Source organism: Papio anubis, chromosome 11, assembly GCF_008728515.1.
Source record: "Papio anubis isolate 15944 chromosome 11, Panubis1.0, whole genome shotgun sequence".
NCBI classification, from domain to species: domain Eukaryota; kingdom Metazoa; phylum Chordata; class Mammalia; order Primates; family Cercopithecidae; genus Papio; species Papio anubis.
Window position 1 is genome coordinate 26,650,112 of NC_044986.1, and position 20,377 is coordinate 26,670,488.

General features: G+C 40.6%; 1 protein-coding gene across 3 annotated transcripts in view; it reads left to right on the forward strand.

Moving 5' to 3' along the window:
* Window positions 1–20,377, forward strand: part of SORCS1 (sortilin related VPS10 domain containing receptor 1) — a 594,356-nt gene that overhangs the window by 425,626 nt on the left and 148,353 nt on the right. For all 3 annotated transcript variants that reach the window (XM_009215327.3, XM_003904235.4, XM_009215326.3), the window contains exon 6: window positions 9,660–9,724. In XM_009215327.3, the coding sequence (XP_009213591.2) occupies window positions 9,660–9,724 (65 nt within the window). The remainder of the gene's footprint in view (window positions 1–9,659; window positions 9,725–20,377) is intronic.

Consider the following 20,377-nt stretch of genomic DNA (forward strand, 5'->3'; position numbering starts at 1 on the left):
CTTACGGAATATTATTTCCATGGGGTCAGGTTATCTCCAGCAGCAAAATGCTCAGTTTTAAATTTTCTTTTTATTTATTTATTTTTGAGACGGAGTCGGGCTCTGTTGCCCAATTGGAGCTCAGTGGCGCGATCACGGCTCACTGCAAGCTCCGCCTCCCGGGTTGACGCCATTCTCCTGCCTCAGCCTCCCGAGTAGCTGGAACTACAGGCGCCCGACACTATGCCCGGCTAATTTTGTTTTTGTATTTTTAGTAGAGACGGGGTTTCACTGTCTTAGCCAGGATGGTCTCGGTTTTCTGACCTCATGATCCACCCGCCTCGGCCTCCCAAAGTGCTGGGATTACAGGCTTGAGCCACCGCGCCCGGCCTTGTTTAAATTTTCAATTCCTTTTTTTTTTTTTTTTTTTTTTTTTTGAGACAGAGTGTCTCTCTGTCTCCCACACTGGAGTGCAGTAGTGCAGTCTTGGCTCGCTGCAGCCTCTGCCTCCCGGGTTCAAGCGATTCTCCTTCCTCAGCCTCCCGAGTAGCTGGGATTGCAGGTATGTGCCACCATGCCAGGATAGCTTTTGTATTTTTAGTGAGACGAGGTTTCACCATGTTGGCCAGACTGACCTCAAGTGATCCGCCTGCCCTGGACTCCCAAAGTGCTGGGATTACAGGCGTGAGCCACCATGCGTAGCCAAGATAATGGCAGTTTTCCCCAGGGGAAAAGTGGGCCAAACTCTGGACTTCCTTCTCTGAATTTCCATCTTCTCTCAGTTTTTGGCCTCATAATTCTTTTATTTCCTTGGTAGATCTCTTATTACTTTAAATATTTACCCAACCTTTTTGGTCATCCATAGTGAGTGTATAGTTCAAATACCTAGTCCACTAACCTTGCCTTTTAAAACAGTCCCTGACTGGCCACAGCAGCTCACGCCTGTAATCTCAGTACTTTGGGAGGCCACAGTGGAAGCACTGCTTGAGTCCAGGAGTTCAAGACCAGCTGAGGCAGTATAGTGAGATCCTGGGATTACAGACGTGAGCCACTGTGCCCGGACTTTTAAAACCTTTTTAATAGAGATGGGGTCTGGTTTTGTTGCCCAGGCTGGTCTCAGACTCCTGGACTCAAGCAATCCTCCCATCTCAGCCTCCCAAAATACAGGGATTACAGGTGTGAGCCACTGCACTGATCAATTCCTTTAAACTTATATTTGCTCTACCCTGTAGTCTGAAGTTCTTTGTCCTTAACAGAAATGGATAAAGAGAGGGGAAGTGGAGAGGTTCTCTCTTCTCCCTGTCTTCTGTTACTGTGGCCCCTCTGGCCCCACGCAGGGTCTCCAGCCTCCTTTCTTCTGCTGAATTTAACGTCAACACAAGCATGCCCCTCCAGGAGGTCCTTAGCACTGCTTCTCTGACCAGAACCCTTCCAGGCTTTCACCTTCCTGGCCCTCTTACTAAGATGGTGTCAGACTTGTAAGTATTCAAGATTTAAGAAAATCCCAGGTCTCCTCCCTACGGAAATGCCACTTATCCTTTTTTCTCTCCCTTTGTGATTTGTGCACATTTACTACCCACTTAGACTTTATTTTCCAGATGGAGAATATTTTCTTTTTATTAATAGTACAGATGTATTAATTATTAGAGTATTGCATATATACATCTTCCTTATAAAAATTCTTAAATTACTGATAAGGATAAGGATCCCTTTGACTATTACCCACAACCCCCAAACTCTACCAAAAGTGACTACAATTATGAATTTTTAATGTGTATCTCCAGTTATTTTTCGTATTTATGTATATTTTTTCTTTGGGTCCATCAATAGACAATGACTGAATGAATTGGATATTTTCATTTAATAGGTTGCAATAAAATAGAGATTTATCTCATTAATTTTATGTTCTGGTGTGGAACCATCTCTAAGATATATTATTGAGTACATTTAACAAGTTGCTAAAAATACGCAGGGTATGATACCACTAAAGTTTAAAAAGATAAAAAGAAACCTTATTAAAAATATTTTAAGCTTTTCCTTTACCTTAATCTCATGCTCTTTGATCAGTTGAAATGCATTTCTCTGTATCTCATTGGCATTGTGATTTTTGTGTGGGGATCAGGAGCACTGATCTGGGCATGGTCCCTCTCTGGACCCCCACATACTTTTATCCTTTTTTTTTTCTTGAGTCCAGTGGCATGATTTCAGCTCACTGCAACCTCCACCTCCCGGGTTCAGGGTTCAAGCGATCCACCTGCCTCAGCCTCCTGAGTAGCTGGGATTACAGACATGTGCCACCATACCTGGCTAATTTTTGTATTTTTAGTAGAGATGGAGTTTCATCATGTTGGCCAGGCTCATCTCAAACTTCCAACCTCAAGTGATCCACCTTCCTCGGCCTCCTAAAGTGTGTAAGCCACCATGCCTGCACCATCCTCCTCTTTAAAAAAAAAAAAAAAAATATATATATATATATATAATATATATATATATATATATATTTTTTTTTTAAGAAACAACAAAGAGAGGGAAGCATAAAAGTGGAGAAATAAGAAGGAAACACAAAAATGCAAACACTGATGGAAAAAGCAAAGTCATTGTTGTTTAAACTTTTAGTCCTATTTACCAAGCCCTTTGCTCAATAAACATGTTCACCTCCTCACTGCCCTCCTGAGCTTTATGTATTTCTTCATTCCAGGTCAGACTTGCATGCCTCACTTTGCTCCCCTACACCTACACACACACACTCACATGCACACACACACACACACACACACACTTTGCTGCAGACATCATAGAAATAAACACTTGGGCTTCTGCTTTGGGCAGTAAAGATGACAAAATGCAGCATATAGAGGGCTTCAGGATGCTGGCAATGCTGATTCTCAGTAGGCCATGATGCATTGAAGAGATTAAGCATCACTTTTATCTGTCTGTTTATTTACTGATCTATGTATTTGTTATTTTTAGTAGGTACCTTTGGTTCTGGGGAACCAATGTGACAGTGTGGGGGGGCCAGGGGAATAAAAGCAGAAAGCAGACATGTTTCTTTGGCTTAAGGGGGAGGTTAAATGGCACCTTAGGCTGCTTTGTAGATTATCTGGCCCATTTGCCCTTGTTGGACAGCAGATGAGACCGCAGGCTAAGATGCTGTATTCAAAGACAAAAGCTGTGGCCTTAACCAGGATTATCTTGAAGATGTTTGTCTGAGGGCTAATTATGGTGGCAGGTGATGGGGAAACCCTTGACTGTAGGAGAGGAAACCAAGGTATCTCACTGCCAATACCTGCCAGGCACTTTGGTAGCAGACAGGACCTCTTGCCCTCATGGGCTTTGTTTATGAAGAGGCGCTGTGGGAACATGAAGAGGAAGGCAGGGGTCTCTATCCTTCCAGCTCCTGTTCCTCTGCAGGTCCCTCCTCGTTCCTTCCCATATACTATTAACTGCAATTCTGAATCTGAATAAATAGGTGCTATCATATCATGATATTTATTTTGTAATACTTGCTCAGCAGTTATCTACATCAGGACATTTTGTGGCTCTGCAGCATTTATTAGGCACTCTATTAAGCTGGTATAAACTTGGACAAAATGCCAGGCAAATGATAAACTAGTGACATTTCTGAGTTTCTCTGTAGAAAATGTCTACACAGGCTGCATTTGGCCGATTGTATTTCAGAAGGCTGATGTTGCACTGCTCACATCACTGGTATACTATTTCAGGGTGTGATTTATTTTTCTTCATATTCTTGTCTTCAGTGATCTTTAGGCTTTGTTTCAAAATAGCTCCTAAATGTGAACACCTACTGAAGATACTGGAAGCATAGATGCAGGAGGCTTCAATGGGCTTTGTCTTGTTGTCATCAACAAAACTCAGCTAGATGAACTGTGCAACTTCACCTCATACTCCCTCAATAGCGAGGACCACACGTAGACCAGGACTGAAGTTCTTTTCACCTGTTTATAAATGTATATGCTTACCTTTCTTTAGTGCCATCTCATGGCTTTCAGGATCAAATACAAAACCTTAGCATTATGCAAAAGGTGCTTTTTGATTGGAACCCTGGTATCTTTCCAGTTTTCTTTTACTAACCTACTTTGGGAACACTGGATCCAGCCTATTGACTTACAATAGATGCCTATATGGGTCATCCTCTCTTTGAACTAGGGCCCCAGTACCTGCTATTTTCCTGTAATTAGAATGCTGTTCACCCCTTCTGTCCATTGATCCTATTGCTGCATATACTTGAAGATTTGATTCATTTACTCCAAAGGGTTCCTGGACCTTGCTTTTCCTCTGGGTTTCCATATGCAGGTGAAAGATCATTCCTCCTGTGTCTTCAAATAGCACCTTGAATGTTAGAACCCTTGCTTCATTGGGTCACTGCCTCTTCTGTAGTTCTAAAGCTCTTAAATGCAGTAATTATGGAGCTCTCATTCTTATTCCATAGTAGGGGTTTGGAATGTTTCACTGACTAAATAAATGAATGAATAATTAAATTTTATATATTCATATAATTGATCTCTGAACCACTGACTCATTTTCTGTCTATTGACTTATGACAATAAATAATTTTGATAAATCATTTCTGTTAGACATCCATGATATGTCAAGAATTTTTTTTTTTTTATTTTTTTTTTTTTTGAGACAGACTCTTGCTCTTGTTGCCCATGCTGGAGTGCAGTGGCACGATCTCGGCTCACTGCAACCTCCACCTCCTGGGTTCAAGCGATTCTCCTGCTTCAGCCTCCTGAGTAGCTGGGATTACAGGCGCCCGCCACCACAACCAGCTAATTTTTGTACTTTTAGTAGAGACAGGGTTTCACCATGTTGGCCAATCTGGTCTCAAACTCCTGACCTCAGGTGATCCGCGGATTACAGGTGTGAGCCACTGCGCCTGGCCAAGAATTGTTTAATACCAACATAAATTTTAATTTCTTAGGTATTAATATTCCCCCACCCATTTCTTGAAATAAAAAGGGGGAAAAAGAGAATAAATAAATAAACTATTTTTCCTGAGCCCTAGCTGTGTGCCAGTAATCTTCTAGGTACTTAAAGATGTATATTATAGGAAAAATATAGGAAAAATTATGTTAACTTATTTTAAAGACTAAAAAAGTGACAGCACAGATGTTAACTAACTTAACGAAAGTTACATATACAGATAAATTAATACATGCTGATATGGCTGGTTTGTGCACTTCTCTTTTCTCAAAAACCATTCAGTTAATGCTTTTTGATAATCTGTCTGTGGCGTGCAGGTGCCTAGCACAGAGATACAGAAAGGTTTGAGTCTGTCAGTAAAGGAGATTGACAAATGACTCACCAATTGTAACATGGCCTAATTTTTTCTGTGCAAAAGTATGTTCATCATTCTGAAAGTCTCAGAAAGGATAACCAACTTGGCTTAAGTGGCACCCCTGCTGAGAAGCCTGTTTTCAACTTCAGTCATCTGCAGCTGAGCCACAGCAATAAGAGTTATGAAGGCAGAAGAAGGATGAGAGGAGATCCCAGGCAGACACCAGGATGTGCACAGAAAGACTCCCTTTCCCTTCCATAAAATTCAGTTCAAGAAGGGAGTTCATTTTCCTGGTTCAACATAAAGGCAATATAAAGGTATACAAGATACATCTACCTATTACCTTTTTTTATAATTAAAATATCCTAGACAAAATTTTTATTGTATATTTATAGAGAGGTTCTGAGTCCCAGAAATGAATAACATCCTATATTGGACATTAGTAAATACTGACTGGTACAAAAATGTTGTATTATATTTACTGAGAAAACTTGCTTCTCTGTACTTTGGTAAGCATAGAGAGTTCAGTGATAAAAGACAGAACATTTGCCTTTGGGAGTCCAGTGTAGTAAGAGAGTCATTTATGCAGACATGTAGCAAATCATTATGAACTATGACAGTGATATGTGCTGGCTAACCTAGAGGCATAAAGCAAAGGTGCCCAATCTCTTATGCTTAATACTAGAAGTCAGATTTGCCAACGTCTTTGGATAGAGATGCTTGAGTATCACTCTCAAGATCTCATTCTGCAAGTAAGAACATGAAGAGTTCATTTTGTATTAAATTCTATGTTGATGCTGTTTTTCTTTGATGATTATAATGATGATGATGGTGATGTTTAATGATGAGGATGATGATGACACCCGTAGTTGGTCTCAAAACACACAGAATACCTCCTAACTCCATAGCTCCAGCTAAAATTTAGGAGCATATGTAGGCTAGAGTAATATCATTTGGGTTAACTACAATGATATGCTTTTCCAAGGTATCTGGTCAATGACAGGACTGTTAAAATCAGCACTTACACAGACATTTAGCATTGATTGGCCTCAGCAATTAAGAACTCACTAGGGCCATAAAGTAAAAGCAGCAATAATTCTTTATCATATGTGACTGCTAGAGATACTCTTGGACCACAGGTCTAGGAATGAGGACATCATCAGATAAAAATTATTGGAAACACTGTGGTTTGACTTTCATATGTAAAGTTTTGTTTTGTAGTTTGTAATTGTTTTCCTTTAGATGAGAAAACATGTAGGCAGAATAAGGAGGTTTGTTAGCCACAGTAGATTTGGGGAGAACAAAGAACTCTGTTTTGCTCTTGCCTCTTTTTTCTTTTTTCTTTTCTTTTTTTTTTTTTTTTTTTTTTTTTGAGATGAGTCTCACTTTGTTGCCCAGGCTAGAGTGCAGTAGTGTGATCTTGGCTCACTGCAACCTCTGCCTCCCAGGTTCAAGGGATTTTCCTGCCTTAGCCTCCCGAGTAGCTGGAACTACAAGCACCCACCACCACACCCAGCTAATTTCTGTATTTTTAGTAGAGACGGGGTTTCACCATGTTGGCCAGGATGGTCTCAATCACTTGACTCATTATCCGCCTGCCTTAGACTCACAAGGTGCTGGGATTACAGGCATGAACCACCACACCTGACCTTGCATCTTTTTTTGTTTGTTAATAAGGCAGTAGGGGATGTCACTGGAAACAACAGCTTTGCCATTAAAGATAATACAAGATTTAAAAAAAAAAACTGCTACTATTTATTTGAGGCCATAAGCACGTGGAAAGCTACACTGAATCCAGGGTAATTATTTTGCCTCCCGTTGACACTAGCCATAAGCCGAGCAGATAGGTTTGCATGCTAGTTTTAACCCTGTGTTTCTGGGGTGCTGGGTTTCTCCTGGGAATAAATGGTGGTAGTCATTTCAAGGATGAAACTTACAACAAGGTGGACAGTTGAACAACATGTAATGGCCCATTTTGAAATAAAACAGTTAACTGCTGAGCTTTCTGGATTTAGGCTTGTCAAGCAACTCATTTTCTTTTTTAATGCTCATGACTGGTCTTGTCAGAAGAGGTCACCTGTGGATCCAGTTAATGCTTCAGTGTGGGGAGAGTCACCACCCAAAGCCTAGTAGTCGCTGCAGTACTTAACTGAAATGCTGATGAAAGGGTCACTTTCTGCCTGGATTCAAGCAGATTCTATTGATTAAAATGTCCAAATGCACATCCCACGTCTATATGAGGGAAGTTATGAAACCCTTTTTAGGAACTATCTGCTTCCTAGTGGAAGAAGAAAGTAGGATTTAATGTTTCAAGCATAGGCTCTGAATTTCAGGCCATGTATCAATCAGAGAAAACTTATTAACAGCAATAACAGGGCCTTAAGGAGACTTCTTTACTACAGATGAAGAGTGATTAAGCCAGGTAGCCCTCAGATTCTTTGAGTTGGGAAAATGAGTTTAAATAAGTAGACTTCTGGGAATGCCCTTAGGACAATGATTAATGTACTTACTTCAGAAAACCCACAGACCTTTATAGCTCCTTTGCTATCTTTCTCTTTGTCTCCTCCCTCTTGTCCTTCCTGCCTTTCCTCCTAACTTCTTTCCATTTCTTTAGTCTTTCCTTCATTCCTTCCTTCTTTCATTTCACATTTGACTGTCTGTTATAGACCAGGAACTATACTATGAATAGAAAGTGTGTAAAGAGAAGACCTTCCAGTAGCTTCATTGAGTATCTCTGTGTGTGTTCTTTTGTATTTGGGTGTTTGTGTGTCTCTCTTGGGGGAAGGGGATGCCTTCACATTGGAAAAACACAAAAATAATTCTTTATAACAAACTCTGATAAAGATCTTACAGGATTTATAACAAGCACTTGCTGACAGGAGGAAAAGGCTTTCCCTGTTGTAAATGAGGCATATTTAACAGAGCAAGTGAATTTTCAGTTGTGTCTTAAACTACGATTCAGGGGTTAGGTGAAGCTGGAGAAGAGCATCTTAAGCTGAAGGCAGAAGCTTACAGAGGCTCACGGGGTTGGGGGGAGGAATTGAATGTGGCACTTTCAGGCAATGGCAACATCTTTCAGTGTGGCAGGAGATAAGGCAGCAAAAGTGAGATGGACCCAGTCGGTGTAGGGTCATGGATACCACACTAAGCTCTGGAGGGATAAGTACTTTTGTTTTGTTTTGTTTTGGAGACGGAGTCTCACTCGGTCGCCCAGGCTGGAGTGCAATGGTGCGATCTCGGCTCACTGCAAGCTCCGCCTCCTGGGTTCACGCCATTCTCCTGCCTCAGCCTCCAGGGTAGCTGGGACTACAGGCGCCCGCCACTACACCTGGCTAATTGTTTGTATTTTTAGTAGAGATGGGATTTCCCCATGTTAGCCAGGATGGTCTCGATCACCTGACCTCGTGATCCACCCGCCACGGCCTCCCAAAGTGCTGGGATCATAGGCGTGAGTCACCACGCTTGGCCCGGCCCTGGATAAGTAGTTTTAACATTTGCATTTTTTAGCCTTGATTGAGTGGCTGGGCTGAGTGGCTGGGGACCAGTTTGGAGGCATTTTGCTGTTTTCTGTGTCGAAATGGAATGAATTAAAGTTCTGCAAAGCCTGATTTTTTTTTTTTTAAAGTGCAGATGTTCCCAAGTCTAATTAATCTCATTGTATAAAAATCGTAGAGATAAAGCGTGATTGCCCATATTATTTATGTTACAGAATAATAATTATTTTCTATTTAATATAGCTTACTGCAAGATTACACAAAATAATATGTGTCTCCAGGGCATTTTAAATAAGCTTTTATTTTGCTTACACGTACAGTTTCAGGCACGTTTCAGAAAGTGAAGTGCATCTATTTCTCTTCACACGGGTTCGACAATACAGAGAATCATCACTGCTGTAACTGCTGCTGCATGGGTTGCGTCACAGGGTTTGTTCACAGGGCAGTAGTAGGTGGTTTGGCAAATTTCAGTGAAAAAATTAATTAGATCAGTGTACTATGGAAATCACTGTTCAAGTCACCCAGCTGAAGCACCATGCCTGGCATCTGCCTCATAAGGTTTGAAAGTTTAATACACTGTCACTGGGGTTGCTGCTAGAGTACACATGCAGCATGTGTAGGACCTGTATGCAAGTCTCAGCTAATAACACACAACATCCTTGCTAGAATGCAGCCTGCCTTTCATCAAGTGAAGTTTTCATTATCATTTTTATTTTAAGTGGAAATTTTACTGTCAGGCTGTATAAATAAATTGAGTAGATATATTCTAAAGATTGTGGGTTTAGATGCCTGTGGATATTAGTAGTCTGGGGCTCTGCCGAGTTCCTCTAAGGCACATGTGAAGTCGTTAATATGGATGTTTCTTTTCATGTTTCCCCATTTTTTAGGTCTGTGATGGGGTCAAATAAAGAACCAGACCTTGTGCATCTTGAGGCCAGAACTGTGGATGGTCGTAAGTAAATCAACTTTGCCACAATATTCTTAGTCATATTAGTTCTATGACTCTGTCATGAACTGAGTCTGTGTGATAATCTCATGGTGTATGCAGAGTAATAGTGGATGTGTGGTTTCTGGGGATTTGGGGTTGCAGGGGTGACCTGCTTCTTTTGACTCTAAGCTAGTAAAGTGCAGGTATCTTTTGTTTAGAAGAGCTAAGGATAGGTAGGTAGGTACAGTGGCACAGTGGCAATAATCATGTGATTTGGGCATGAAGACATCTCCTGTCTTCAGTAATGCAAAATAGTCTTAATAGTTTTTCATAAATATATATTTTCGTATATATTTATAAATATATACATTATCCAGAAATATGTATATTTGGATAGTGGTGACACCAGCACAGCCCTCTCATCCAATCAAAGTGTCTTTCCAGGTAAAGAGAATACCTCCAAACTCTTGATTCCTAAAGTGTTTTGTTGTTGTTGCTGCTGCTACTGTTTTGTGTTGAATTGTTTCTTCAGTCTCCTTATTTTGTCAGATACCATCCAGGCCATCCCTCACTGTCTTGTTCGGAGATTCACAAAACACTTGGAAAGAATTTTGAAAAAGAGAGAGAGAGAGAATTTTTCTGTGTGTCCCTATCAGAGGCAGCAGGAGGAGAGTCAGTTGAGTGAATTGCTCACCCGTCAGTAGTTCTCATCACCTCCGGGTGCTTATGCTGCAGTGAAGGACAGGACTACACCTCTTGGCCTCATGACAATGTTGTAGGTTGTTTTCTTCATTTCACATATGAAGAAACAAAGGCATAGAAAGCTTAAGTAATAATAAACGTAAGCTCCTATGGTAAATAAGTAGAGGACAGTGATGTCTATCTCACAAAGCCCATCCAGGTGAGAATTCGAGAAATCCATGCACATAAAATACTTCACACAGTGCCTGACCTACTAACACCAGTGATGAATGTTTCCTTCCCCTTCTCTGGCACGGAGGATCCTCAGAAGGGCTAAGCATTTGAGAGGGTACCGCTGGACCTAGGATAGAGCACTCCAGGTGAGAGGGGTAAAAGAAAATGAGAAAAGGGAGAAACTGTAGATAGAAGAGGGTGGGGGAAGAAAAGATAGGGAGAAAGAAAGAGGTCTCAGATGTAGAGGAGAGGAGGAGAATGGACTATCCACAGTTACCACAGAGCAATGAGGCTGGTGTAGGCTGCCCAGCGCTGGCCCAAAGAGGGATCATCTCATTTCCAAGACATTCCCAGTTTCTAAAATATCCCTCACAATTCAAAAGCACCCTAATCACTGCCATTTGTGCCTGTCTACCAGTCCTTAGCTCTTCTGAACACAAAGGCAGAAGATCCTGCACTTTACCAGCGTACAGCCAAACAAAGCAGGTCACCCCTACAACCCAAACTCCCCAGAAACCACACATTTTTTTTTTTATTACTGTGCATGTTCCATGAGATTTCTCATCTCTAACGGTTTTGTTTACCTTTTTGGGGGGAGTGAATATATTTTTTGACAGCGCCAGTAGGGGCACAGGTCAGGGGTTAAGGCTGACCGTCCTCCTGTGTAACTCAGGCAAAGCTGCCATGTGTGACATGCCCAGCACTGTGCCTGACACAGAATGAGCTCAGCAGGTCAGAGCGGCTTTCCCACCTCCTCAGTGGGCTCACTCTGGTGGTGACCTCTCCGTTTCCCTGGAGCAGATGATGTTATCTTGGACTCCAAGGTCCAGTTCTTACTACATAACAGAGACCAATATTTTATTAATGCAAAAGTAAATGCATCATTGTTTAAAAGTCTTGCTTACTAGAGATAGAGACCATCCTGGCCAACATGATGAGACCCCATCTCTACTAAAAATACAAAAAATTAGCTGGCTGTGGTGGTACACGCCTGTTGTCCCAGCTACTTGGGAGGCGGAGGCAGGAGACTCACGCGAACGCGGGGGGCGGAGGTTGCAGTGTGCAGTGAGCTGAGATTGCGCCACTGCACTCCAGCTTGGCGACAGAGCAAGACTCCATCTCAAAAAAAAAAAAAAAAAAAGGTCTTGCTGACTTCCCATTGCTTTGATCATACAGAGCTAAATTCTCATCTTGACCTATAGCTCCAACATAACCTGTGCCTGCCCATTCCCTTAGCCTAATTTTACTCTGCCCTTTCCTCGCTCCTTGTCTGCAGGCCTTTAGGCGTGTTTTCAATTCTTGGAACATACAGGGGTATGTGTCTTGCCATAAAGCCTTGATACTTGCTGTTTTCTCTATCTGGAATATCCTGCTCTCTTGCCCGTACCCTGACCAATCAAGCATAATTGATTACTGTGGATGGTTCACACCTCAGGTTACTCGCCTATTTCTTAGAAAAGCCTTTCGTAAACTCTGAATCTAAATGAGTTTTTTATTTTGATTGCTTTTATACAACCAAGTTTTTTTTTTTTTTATCACGTTCTTCTCTGTTTGAAATTATACTTTCTATTTACATAATTATTCGATCACAACCGTTTCTCCCCACCAGTCTGTAAGTTTTATGAGAGCAGGGACCATGTATGTCATATTCAATATTGTATCTCCAGAGCCAAGAATGGTAGCACACATCTGTAGTCCCAGCTACTGAGGAGGCTGAAGCAGGAGGATCATTTGAGCCCAGGAGTTCAAGACTGCAGTGCACTATGAACACACCTGTGAATAGCAACTTCACTCCAGCCTGGGCAACACAGTGAGATCCCATCTCAAAACAAAAACATTATGTCTCCAGCACATGCCACGGCATCTACATGTAGAGAGATCTCACTAAGTGTATGCTGAGTGACCGCAGACCTGACTGACCAGTTGTCAGGGCTACCAGTTGGCTATCTCACCTCACTTACCAAGTTGTCTGAAAATGTTAGAGCCTCGCATCTTAAACCTTAGCATGTATGCTACCCACCCAGGGACCTTGTTGAGATCTGCATTGTGATTCAGTAGGGGCCTGAGAGTCTGCATTTCTCACAAGCTCCTGGATGATATCCATGCTGCGGGTCTGTGAAACATGCTTGAGTAGCAAAGTTCCACAACTTTTCACTAATTTTAAGAAAATTAGTGAAAGAGCTTGAGGGTCTGTCTCCCATGATCGCACCCCTAGTTTAGGAAACTCTGGATGGAATTGGTAGCACCCGGATTGCTTTCATTTTCAAGCTTTTGGGCATATGCTGCTGCTTTCTGGCTTGTGGCATCCAATGCACATGACACTGTATCCTAAAAACAATGAGGCCATCACTCTCTGTGAGCTGCACATTTTCATACACCCAGCATTATTCCTGTGCTCCCTGAAGGCATGGCGGTTGATAATGCCAAACTGTCATCTCAGGCTTAGCTTTCACAAGGCATGAAATATATCAGTTCTAATTTTATTTATTTTACTTTCCTTTTTTTTTTTTTTTGCAAAGGCAGCATCTTCAGAAACTATCCAAGGGTGAAAATTCAATAAAAGGATTTAATTTGAAAAGTTAGCCCTGTCAAAACAAAACAGAAAAAAAAAAAAAACCTACCAATTGATTTAAAGGGTCTAAGCATAACACCTGACCTGTCACGGTGTTAAAAAAAAAAAAAAAAAAGAGAGAGAAAAAGAGAAAGAGATTGTCTCAATAACCAAGGCTCCAGTTAAAACAACAACAACAACAACAAACAGAGAGGAGGAGGTTGGAGGTAAATAGCACAGAGAGGTCAGGGTAGCCAGGTGTTAGCAAATGTGGCGGCCACAATTTGACAGTGTGTTTATCAAAATCAGGTTACAGTCTCATCAGCTGCGCTAAGAATTCCGTATCTCTGTTATCTCTTTCTCATTTCCTTTTTTTTTTTTTTTTTCCTGAGACAGAGTCTCACTCTGTCAACCAGTCTGGAGTACAGTGGCGCCATCTCAGCTCACTGAAACCTCTGCCCCCCAGGTTCAAGTCATCCTCCTGCCTCAGCCTCCTGAGGAGCTGGGGCTGCAGGCATGCGCCACCATGCCAGGCTAATTTTTGTATTTTTGGCAGAGATGGGGTTTTGCCATGTTGGCTAAACTGGTCTCGAACTCCTGACCTCAAGCGATCCACTTGCCTCTGCCTCCCGAAGTGCTGGGATTACAAGCGTGAGCCACCATGGCCGGCCTCTTTCTCATTTCCTGATTGAAATCCTCTTTTTTCTCCATCCATTTATTATTATTATTATTAATTTTTGTGTGTGTGTGTGATGGAGTTTTGCTCTTGTTGTCCAGGCTGGAGTGTAATGGCGTGGTCTCAGCTCACTGCAACCTCCGCCTCCCAGGTTCAAGTGATTCTCCTGCCTTAGCCTCCTGAGTAGCTGGGATCATAGGTGCCCGCCACCACGTCCAGCTGGTTTTTTGCATTTTTAGCAGAGATGGTGTTTTACTATGTTGGCTGGGCTGGTCTGGAACTCCTGACCTCAAGTGATCCACCTACCTTGGCCCTTCAAAGTGCTGTGATTACAGACATGAGCCACTGTGCTAGACCCCATTCATTGTTTACATATATGGAACCCATTGTTTTTATTCTAGGTTGTACATCTTGTAGAGTATATGCCAAATATACTCTACAATAATGTAATGTTTTTTTTGTTTTGTTTTGTTTTTTTGAGATGAAGGCTCATTCTGTTGCCCAGCCTGGAGTACAGTGGTGCGATCTCAGCTCACTGCAACCTCTGCCTCCTGGATTCAAGCGATTCTCCTGCCTCAGACTCTCCAGTAGCTAGGATTACAGGCACCTACCACCACGCCCGGCTGATTTTTGTAGTTTTGGTAGAGATGGGTTTTCGCCATGTTGATCAGACTGATCTCAAACACCTGACCTCAAGTGATCCACCCACGTTGGCCTCCCAAAGTGCTGAGATTACAGGCATGAGCCACCACACCTGGCCATCATGTTTTTGACTTTGAACAAGAAGTTGTTTTCTGACCTTAGTGTGTTCACATATTCTGTAGTCAAGACACTGAGACATTTGACACAGGAAAAATCCCTCACTTGTCAGTTTAGCTCTTCCCCATGGAGTGTGTTGTGAATCCTTATCTGGATTCGTTATTCAAAATTTACTCTTGGTCTACTTCAGATGTCCCTAGATTACATGTTATACATAATTTCTGTTTCCACTGAAGTTCCCATATTTGAGGGGAGGTGAGCTCTGGAAAGCTTTAGTTTTTACATGAGAAAAAAAAATGATATATTTATTTTTACAAACCTTATAACTTACAAGATTACTCTCAATTATAACGGTTGGAAATAAACTGTGGTAGTATTAGTAATATAAGCGACTTTGTCGCAATAGAAATCGCAGAAATTTTTATATAATAATACAGTCATTATATCTGAAAATATTATTTATACTCATTCTTTCCTCAAAATTGTAGTAGTTATCAGACCTGCCAGTAGATCTTGATATATAATATATTAATTTAAAAAGTACATACAAGGGTATTAAATACTTGTTTTTTAATCTTTTAATAACTTTATTTAAATTTAATTGAATTAGTTTTTGTGTTTGTTCTGGGTAATTTATTTTATACATTTAAAAAATTCTGAAAAAATGAGTCCACAGGCTTTCTCAGATTGCTGATGGGGTCCATGGCACAGATTCTGAAACTTTGCCCCCAAAACAAGTGTCTGGATAGGAATGTGTGGTTATTTATATAAACTAGTACATTATCTTAGATCCTCTAGAAAGCTTTTGTACTGTGAGAGTCTATGGTTGGCACTGATGTTTCTTACCAGCTAGCCTCTTATATGTAGATATCTTGTAGTTTACATCTGTGACAAGGATGTTATTCTTTCTTGTATTACTTTCTGCCTTGGGAGGTGAGCTGAAAAGAGCAGGCTCAACTACAGTCAATCACAGGATGTATTGAAAGTTTTGAACATATTTATTGGATGTGGCATTTATTGTTGGCCTGAGTTCAAAGAGGACAAATTGACAGGTTCTCATCCAGGAAGCAAATACTTTATTGTTTAAATATTCTGTGTGTGTGTGTGTGTGTGTGTGTGTGTGTGTGTGTGTGTATACATTGTAGGAGCCCAGTACATTAAAATACTAAAAAGGAAACCTACATTCTATTGATTTACCTAACATAGGTGCATTTGTGTATGTGTGTGTGTCATGCATGTAGTTAAAGAGAAAACATTGACCAAACTGTTGGATTGAAAGCTGTGTGAAAAGTTGTATCTTATTTAATCTCCATTCTATGTCCAAAATATAACTTAGATCCCAAAACATTTATTTTTATTTTTATTTTATTTTACTTTTTTAGTAGAGATAAGGTCTCACCATGTTGCCCAGGCTGGTCTTAAACTCCTGGGCTCAAGTGATCCTCCTGCCTTGACCTCCCAAAGTGCTGGGATAGGCATGAGCCACCACCCGCAGATGAAACATTTAATATTTGTTGAATTAATAAATATATTAGTGTGTCACTATTTAGGTATATCTACTGAAAGAAGGATCTTTAACTACTGGGTCTGTGGAGCCCTGTAGCACTAACAGATGAATGCAAGAGACTTACTAACTCCCTGAAACTGGGTGCCACATTTTATGCATATTTGATTTTGGAGGAAAATAACATAACTTTTATCAGAATTTTTCACATGGCAATTTCACATGGATATATAGTTGTATATTATGGTCATCTGTAAGAGAACCTGCAGTACCATCTTTGGCATTATTGCTTCTCCCTTTTACTTCTGAAATAAAAGGCCCAAATGTTTCTGTACTGGTGGTGATCTGTGCCAGCAGGAACAGGGGACAGGGGACAATTATTGGTCCCAATGTTTATTTGCATGAGTGAGTAACCTCATAACAAGTTTCCCAAGGACTAATCTTATACACTGGGGAACAACAAACCTTGGCCCTTTAACCAGCTGTGAAAATGACTGCCCAAGAACTCTGTGAAATGAGCCTCAAACTAGCATTTTAACAGGCAGAAATAAAATAAAAGTAACTCACAACTTTATATAACTATGCATCCCACTAATTCTGGTCTTGGGTGAGAACTGGAAATCTCATTTTCTACATCCTATCTGCCAGCTTTCCAACCTAGTTTCCATATTGAACAGTAAGTGTGTCAAAATTTGGATAAGGTAAGTGCTGCTGAAATGCTCTGGGGAGGTAATAGAGACCTCAGTTCTCAAAGTCTTCAATATCTCAGCTATAGAGTGGTTTTACTATGAAAATAGCTTACTTTTATACCAACAAAAATAGCAATGATAACAATAAAAAGCCAAGAGGTTATATATGTATGTGTATATACATATATAACATATATGAAATACAGCATATATATATATATGCTATATTTCTCCAGAAATTGTTTAGGCTTATACAGATGATTATGTATATGTATACACACACATATACTTACATGAGTGTTCTTGTTGAACAATTATGGCAAATTTAGTGTTTGTGAATACAAATGCAACTTAAAAATCTTTTCATATCAGCACATATACATTTAGCAACTTCATGGTTAATTGATATATAGAACCCCATTACAAAGTCAACTATATTTAGTAATTACTAAATTATAGAGACCTTTGTAGATATAGAGACTTCTGGCTATTTCAAACAATGCAAATATATACATATACACACATATTATTTATTTGGTTAGTAAGCATTCAAGCTCGCGTACGCAGCAAACACTACTGAAAGAGAATTTGATGAAGGAAAATTCCTGAGTCAGAAAGTATATATATTTCAAATTTTTGTAGACATTGTCAAATTGCCTCCTGAAATATTTGCAACAATGAATAGACTCTCAGTATGAGAATGCCTGTGTTTGCAAGCCCTCAACAATCTTGGACATTATTGAAGACTTTTCAAATATAACCCATCTGAGAGCAAATTTTAAAAAGGCATCTCCTTATTGTTTTAATCTGTATTTATTTAATTAGGAGTGAGGTTGAGAATTTTTTTTGTTTTTCTTCGCTACCTTTATTTCTTCTTCAGTGAACTTTAAAAAAATCAAATCTCTTGAATAGAAAATATGAAACCTTTGGCACTGATATACACATTTAAAAATATCAAACTGGCACCCCCCACTTTGGCCAAAGTTCCAACGCTAGCACAACAGTTGCCATTATTAGACCTCGCATTTCATAGTCTTCCTTTATCTTCTTTTTTTAGTCAATTTATTAATAACTTCCAAGGTAGAGCTTGGAAGAGGTTAGACGTTTCCATTTCTGGTCAGCTTCAGATTCTGACAGATCCTTACCACTTCCCAGCATGCTGAGAAAATGCACATTCTCACCTCTCTTCTATCCCCAAATAAAGCAACAAGGTTTAGCTGGTATAGCCAGAATCTAGTACTATGCTTTTTTTTTTTTTTTTCTAGCAGTGTTACTCTGACCCCATATTTCATATTGCAAAAGGCTCTTGATTTCAATGACTAGTGACATCCACTTGACCTCTCTGATTTAGTAACCTGAAGACAGCCCTAACAACCAACCAGAAAAGCATGAAATAAGATAACACGGGCCTCCTAGCACAGCATTGAAAAGCCTGATAGTGACAGTACAACAACAGGCTCTGCTGGGCAGCTTTCAAATTGGGTTCTTTGTAGCCATTATATGCCACTTCTTCTGCTTCCCAGGTGCCCACCCACCTGCATGAAGGTCTGTGCCCTTATATTCTATGCTGAGGCTGAGAGAACAAAGGTGCACAAAAAACTTTTCACTCACAGACCTTAACTTTAGGACAAAGATCTAGGCGTCTATTGGGTCCTTGGGATCCCTCGGAATACTATAGCAGCACTCCATATAAGATGCAGATGTGGCAATCCCCAAGTGTTGAAAAATGTCTAATGTTTCTGACTCCTGCTTAAAAATAGTAGCATCATAAAGACCCTGGCATTCACTCACATATTTTCTTCCTTTGTCCTCTAAATGCTCAAGCAACAGTGATGCTAGGATCATGCATTATATTCCTATTACTTATCTGGTGTGAGCACACTAGGTACTTTTCAGCTGCCTTACTTATAACAACCCTTGGAGGTAGATACTATTCTTGTTTTCCTCATTTTAATGATGGGGAAATGGGGCTTACAAATATTTAAGTGTTTTTTCCATTGTTTCAGAGTTAGGATTTAAAGCCAGGTCTGTTTCACTCTGGACCTATTATTATTCATTCATTCAAAAAATATTGTTGGACATCTACACCACATCAGATGCTCTTCTAGGCATGAATGAAGGATGATTAGGAATGGATGCAAAGGCTCTGCTCTCATAAAGTTTACCTTCTAGTTAGGGAAGATGTTATAAAAAATGTATGAAGCATTTGTATGAGAAGTGGAGCTACAAATGTATGAGAAAAACAGAGTGGGGAGAATAGAGAGTGATCAGAGAAAGAGGGCCATCAAGGAAGAAATCTCAGATAAGGTGGCATTTGGTATTTAAGCCAAGTCTATATGGAAATATGGGAGAGAGCTGTGTGTCTGCCTGCTGGAAGAGCATTCCAGACAGAGGGAAGAGTACATGCAAAGGGTACGGATATGAGCATACTTAGCATGGCTGAGGCATAACAGAAGGCCAGGTGGCTGGAATAGAGGGAGGGGCGGGCAAACGTGTCATCTGTCTTTATTCCACTGAGACAAGGACTGTGCCATACTGTTCTTTGTTGAGCATCTCCTGTGTTTCAGGTATGATAGCTGGTATGGAGGGTGATAAAAATAATTAAGAAATTGTTCATTGAGGCCGGGCGCGGTGGTTCACGCCTGTAATCCCAGCACTTTGGAAGGCTGAAGCTGCTGGATCATGAGGTCAAGAGATTGAGACCATCCTGGCCAACATGGTGAAACCCCGTCTCTACTAAAAATACAAAAATTAGCCGGGCGTGGTGGTACTTGTCTATAGTCCCAGCTACTTGGGAGGCTGAGGTAGGAGAATCGCTTGAACCTGGGAGACAGACGTTGCAGTGAGCCGAGATGGTGCCACTATATTCCAGCCTGGCAACAGAGAGAGACTCCATCTAAAACAAACAAACAAAAAAAGAAAAGAAAAGAAAGAAAGAGAAAGAAGAGAAAAGAAGAAATTGTTGATTGAATGTGTCCACGTGTCTTAAAGGCAGTGTCTCTCTGTTCTGAAATTAATCTTATAGCATGTAGACACATCTAAATAAATGTGCACACCCTCTCCCCTCTCTTCCCCTTCCAAAAATAAAAATAAAACACCTGGAGAAGAAACTGGAAACTGTATGCTTTCTCCTCCATGAGCTAAACAGTTTTATTTCTTCCTGCCCGCTTTCTACTTTCATTCCTGCTTGCTTGCTTCTTTTTTTCCTACTTTTTATCCTTCTCTCTCTGCCTCTCTTTAACTCCTTCCCTTTCCCCCTACTGTCTTTGTAAACTTAATTTGGAAAGTTATGTGATATGCTTCTCAGTTCTCCATGATTGAGTGTGACCTTGTATATAATTTTCTGTCTTTATCCAACTAAACTAGGTTCTAGTGTGGGTTTCCAGTAGGACTTTCTTGCAAAACACACAGCCAGTGTTCCCCAAACACATCTCACATTCTCTCATGCCTGTGTGCTCCTGCCCAGTGCTCCTTCTTTCTGGAATGATGAGTTATCCTTGTCATCATTCCAGGCAGCCTTCTAGGCTTTCCCTCAGCTCTTCCATAATGTCCCCATCCCTGACATTAGTAATTCCCTCTATAA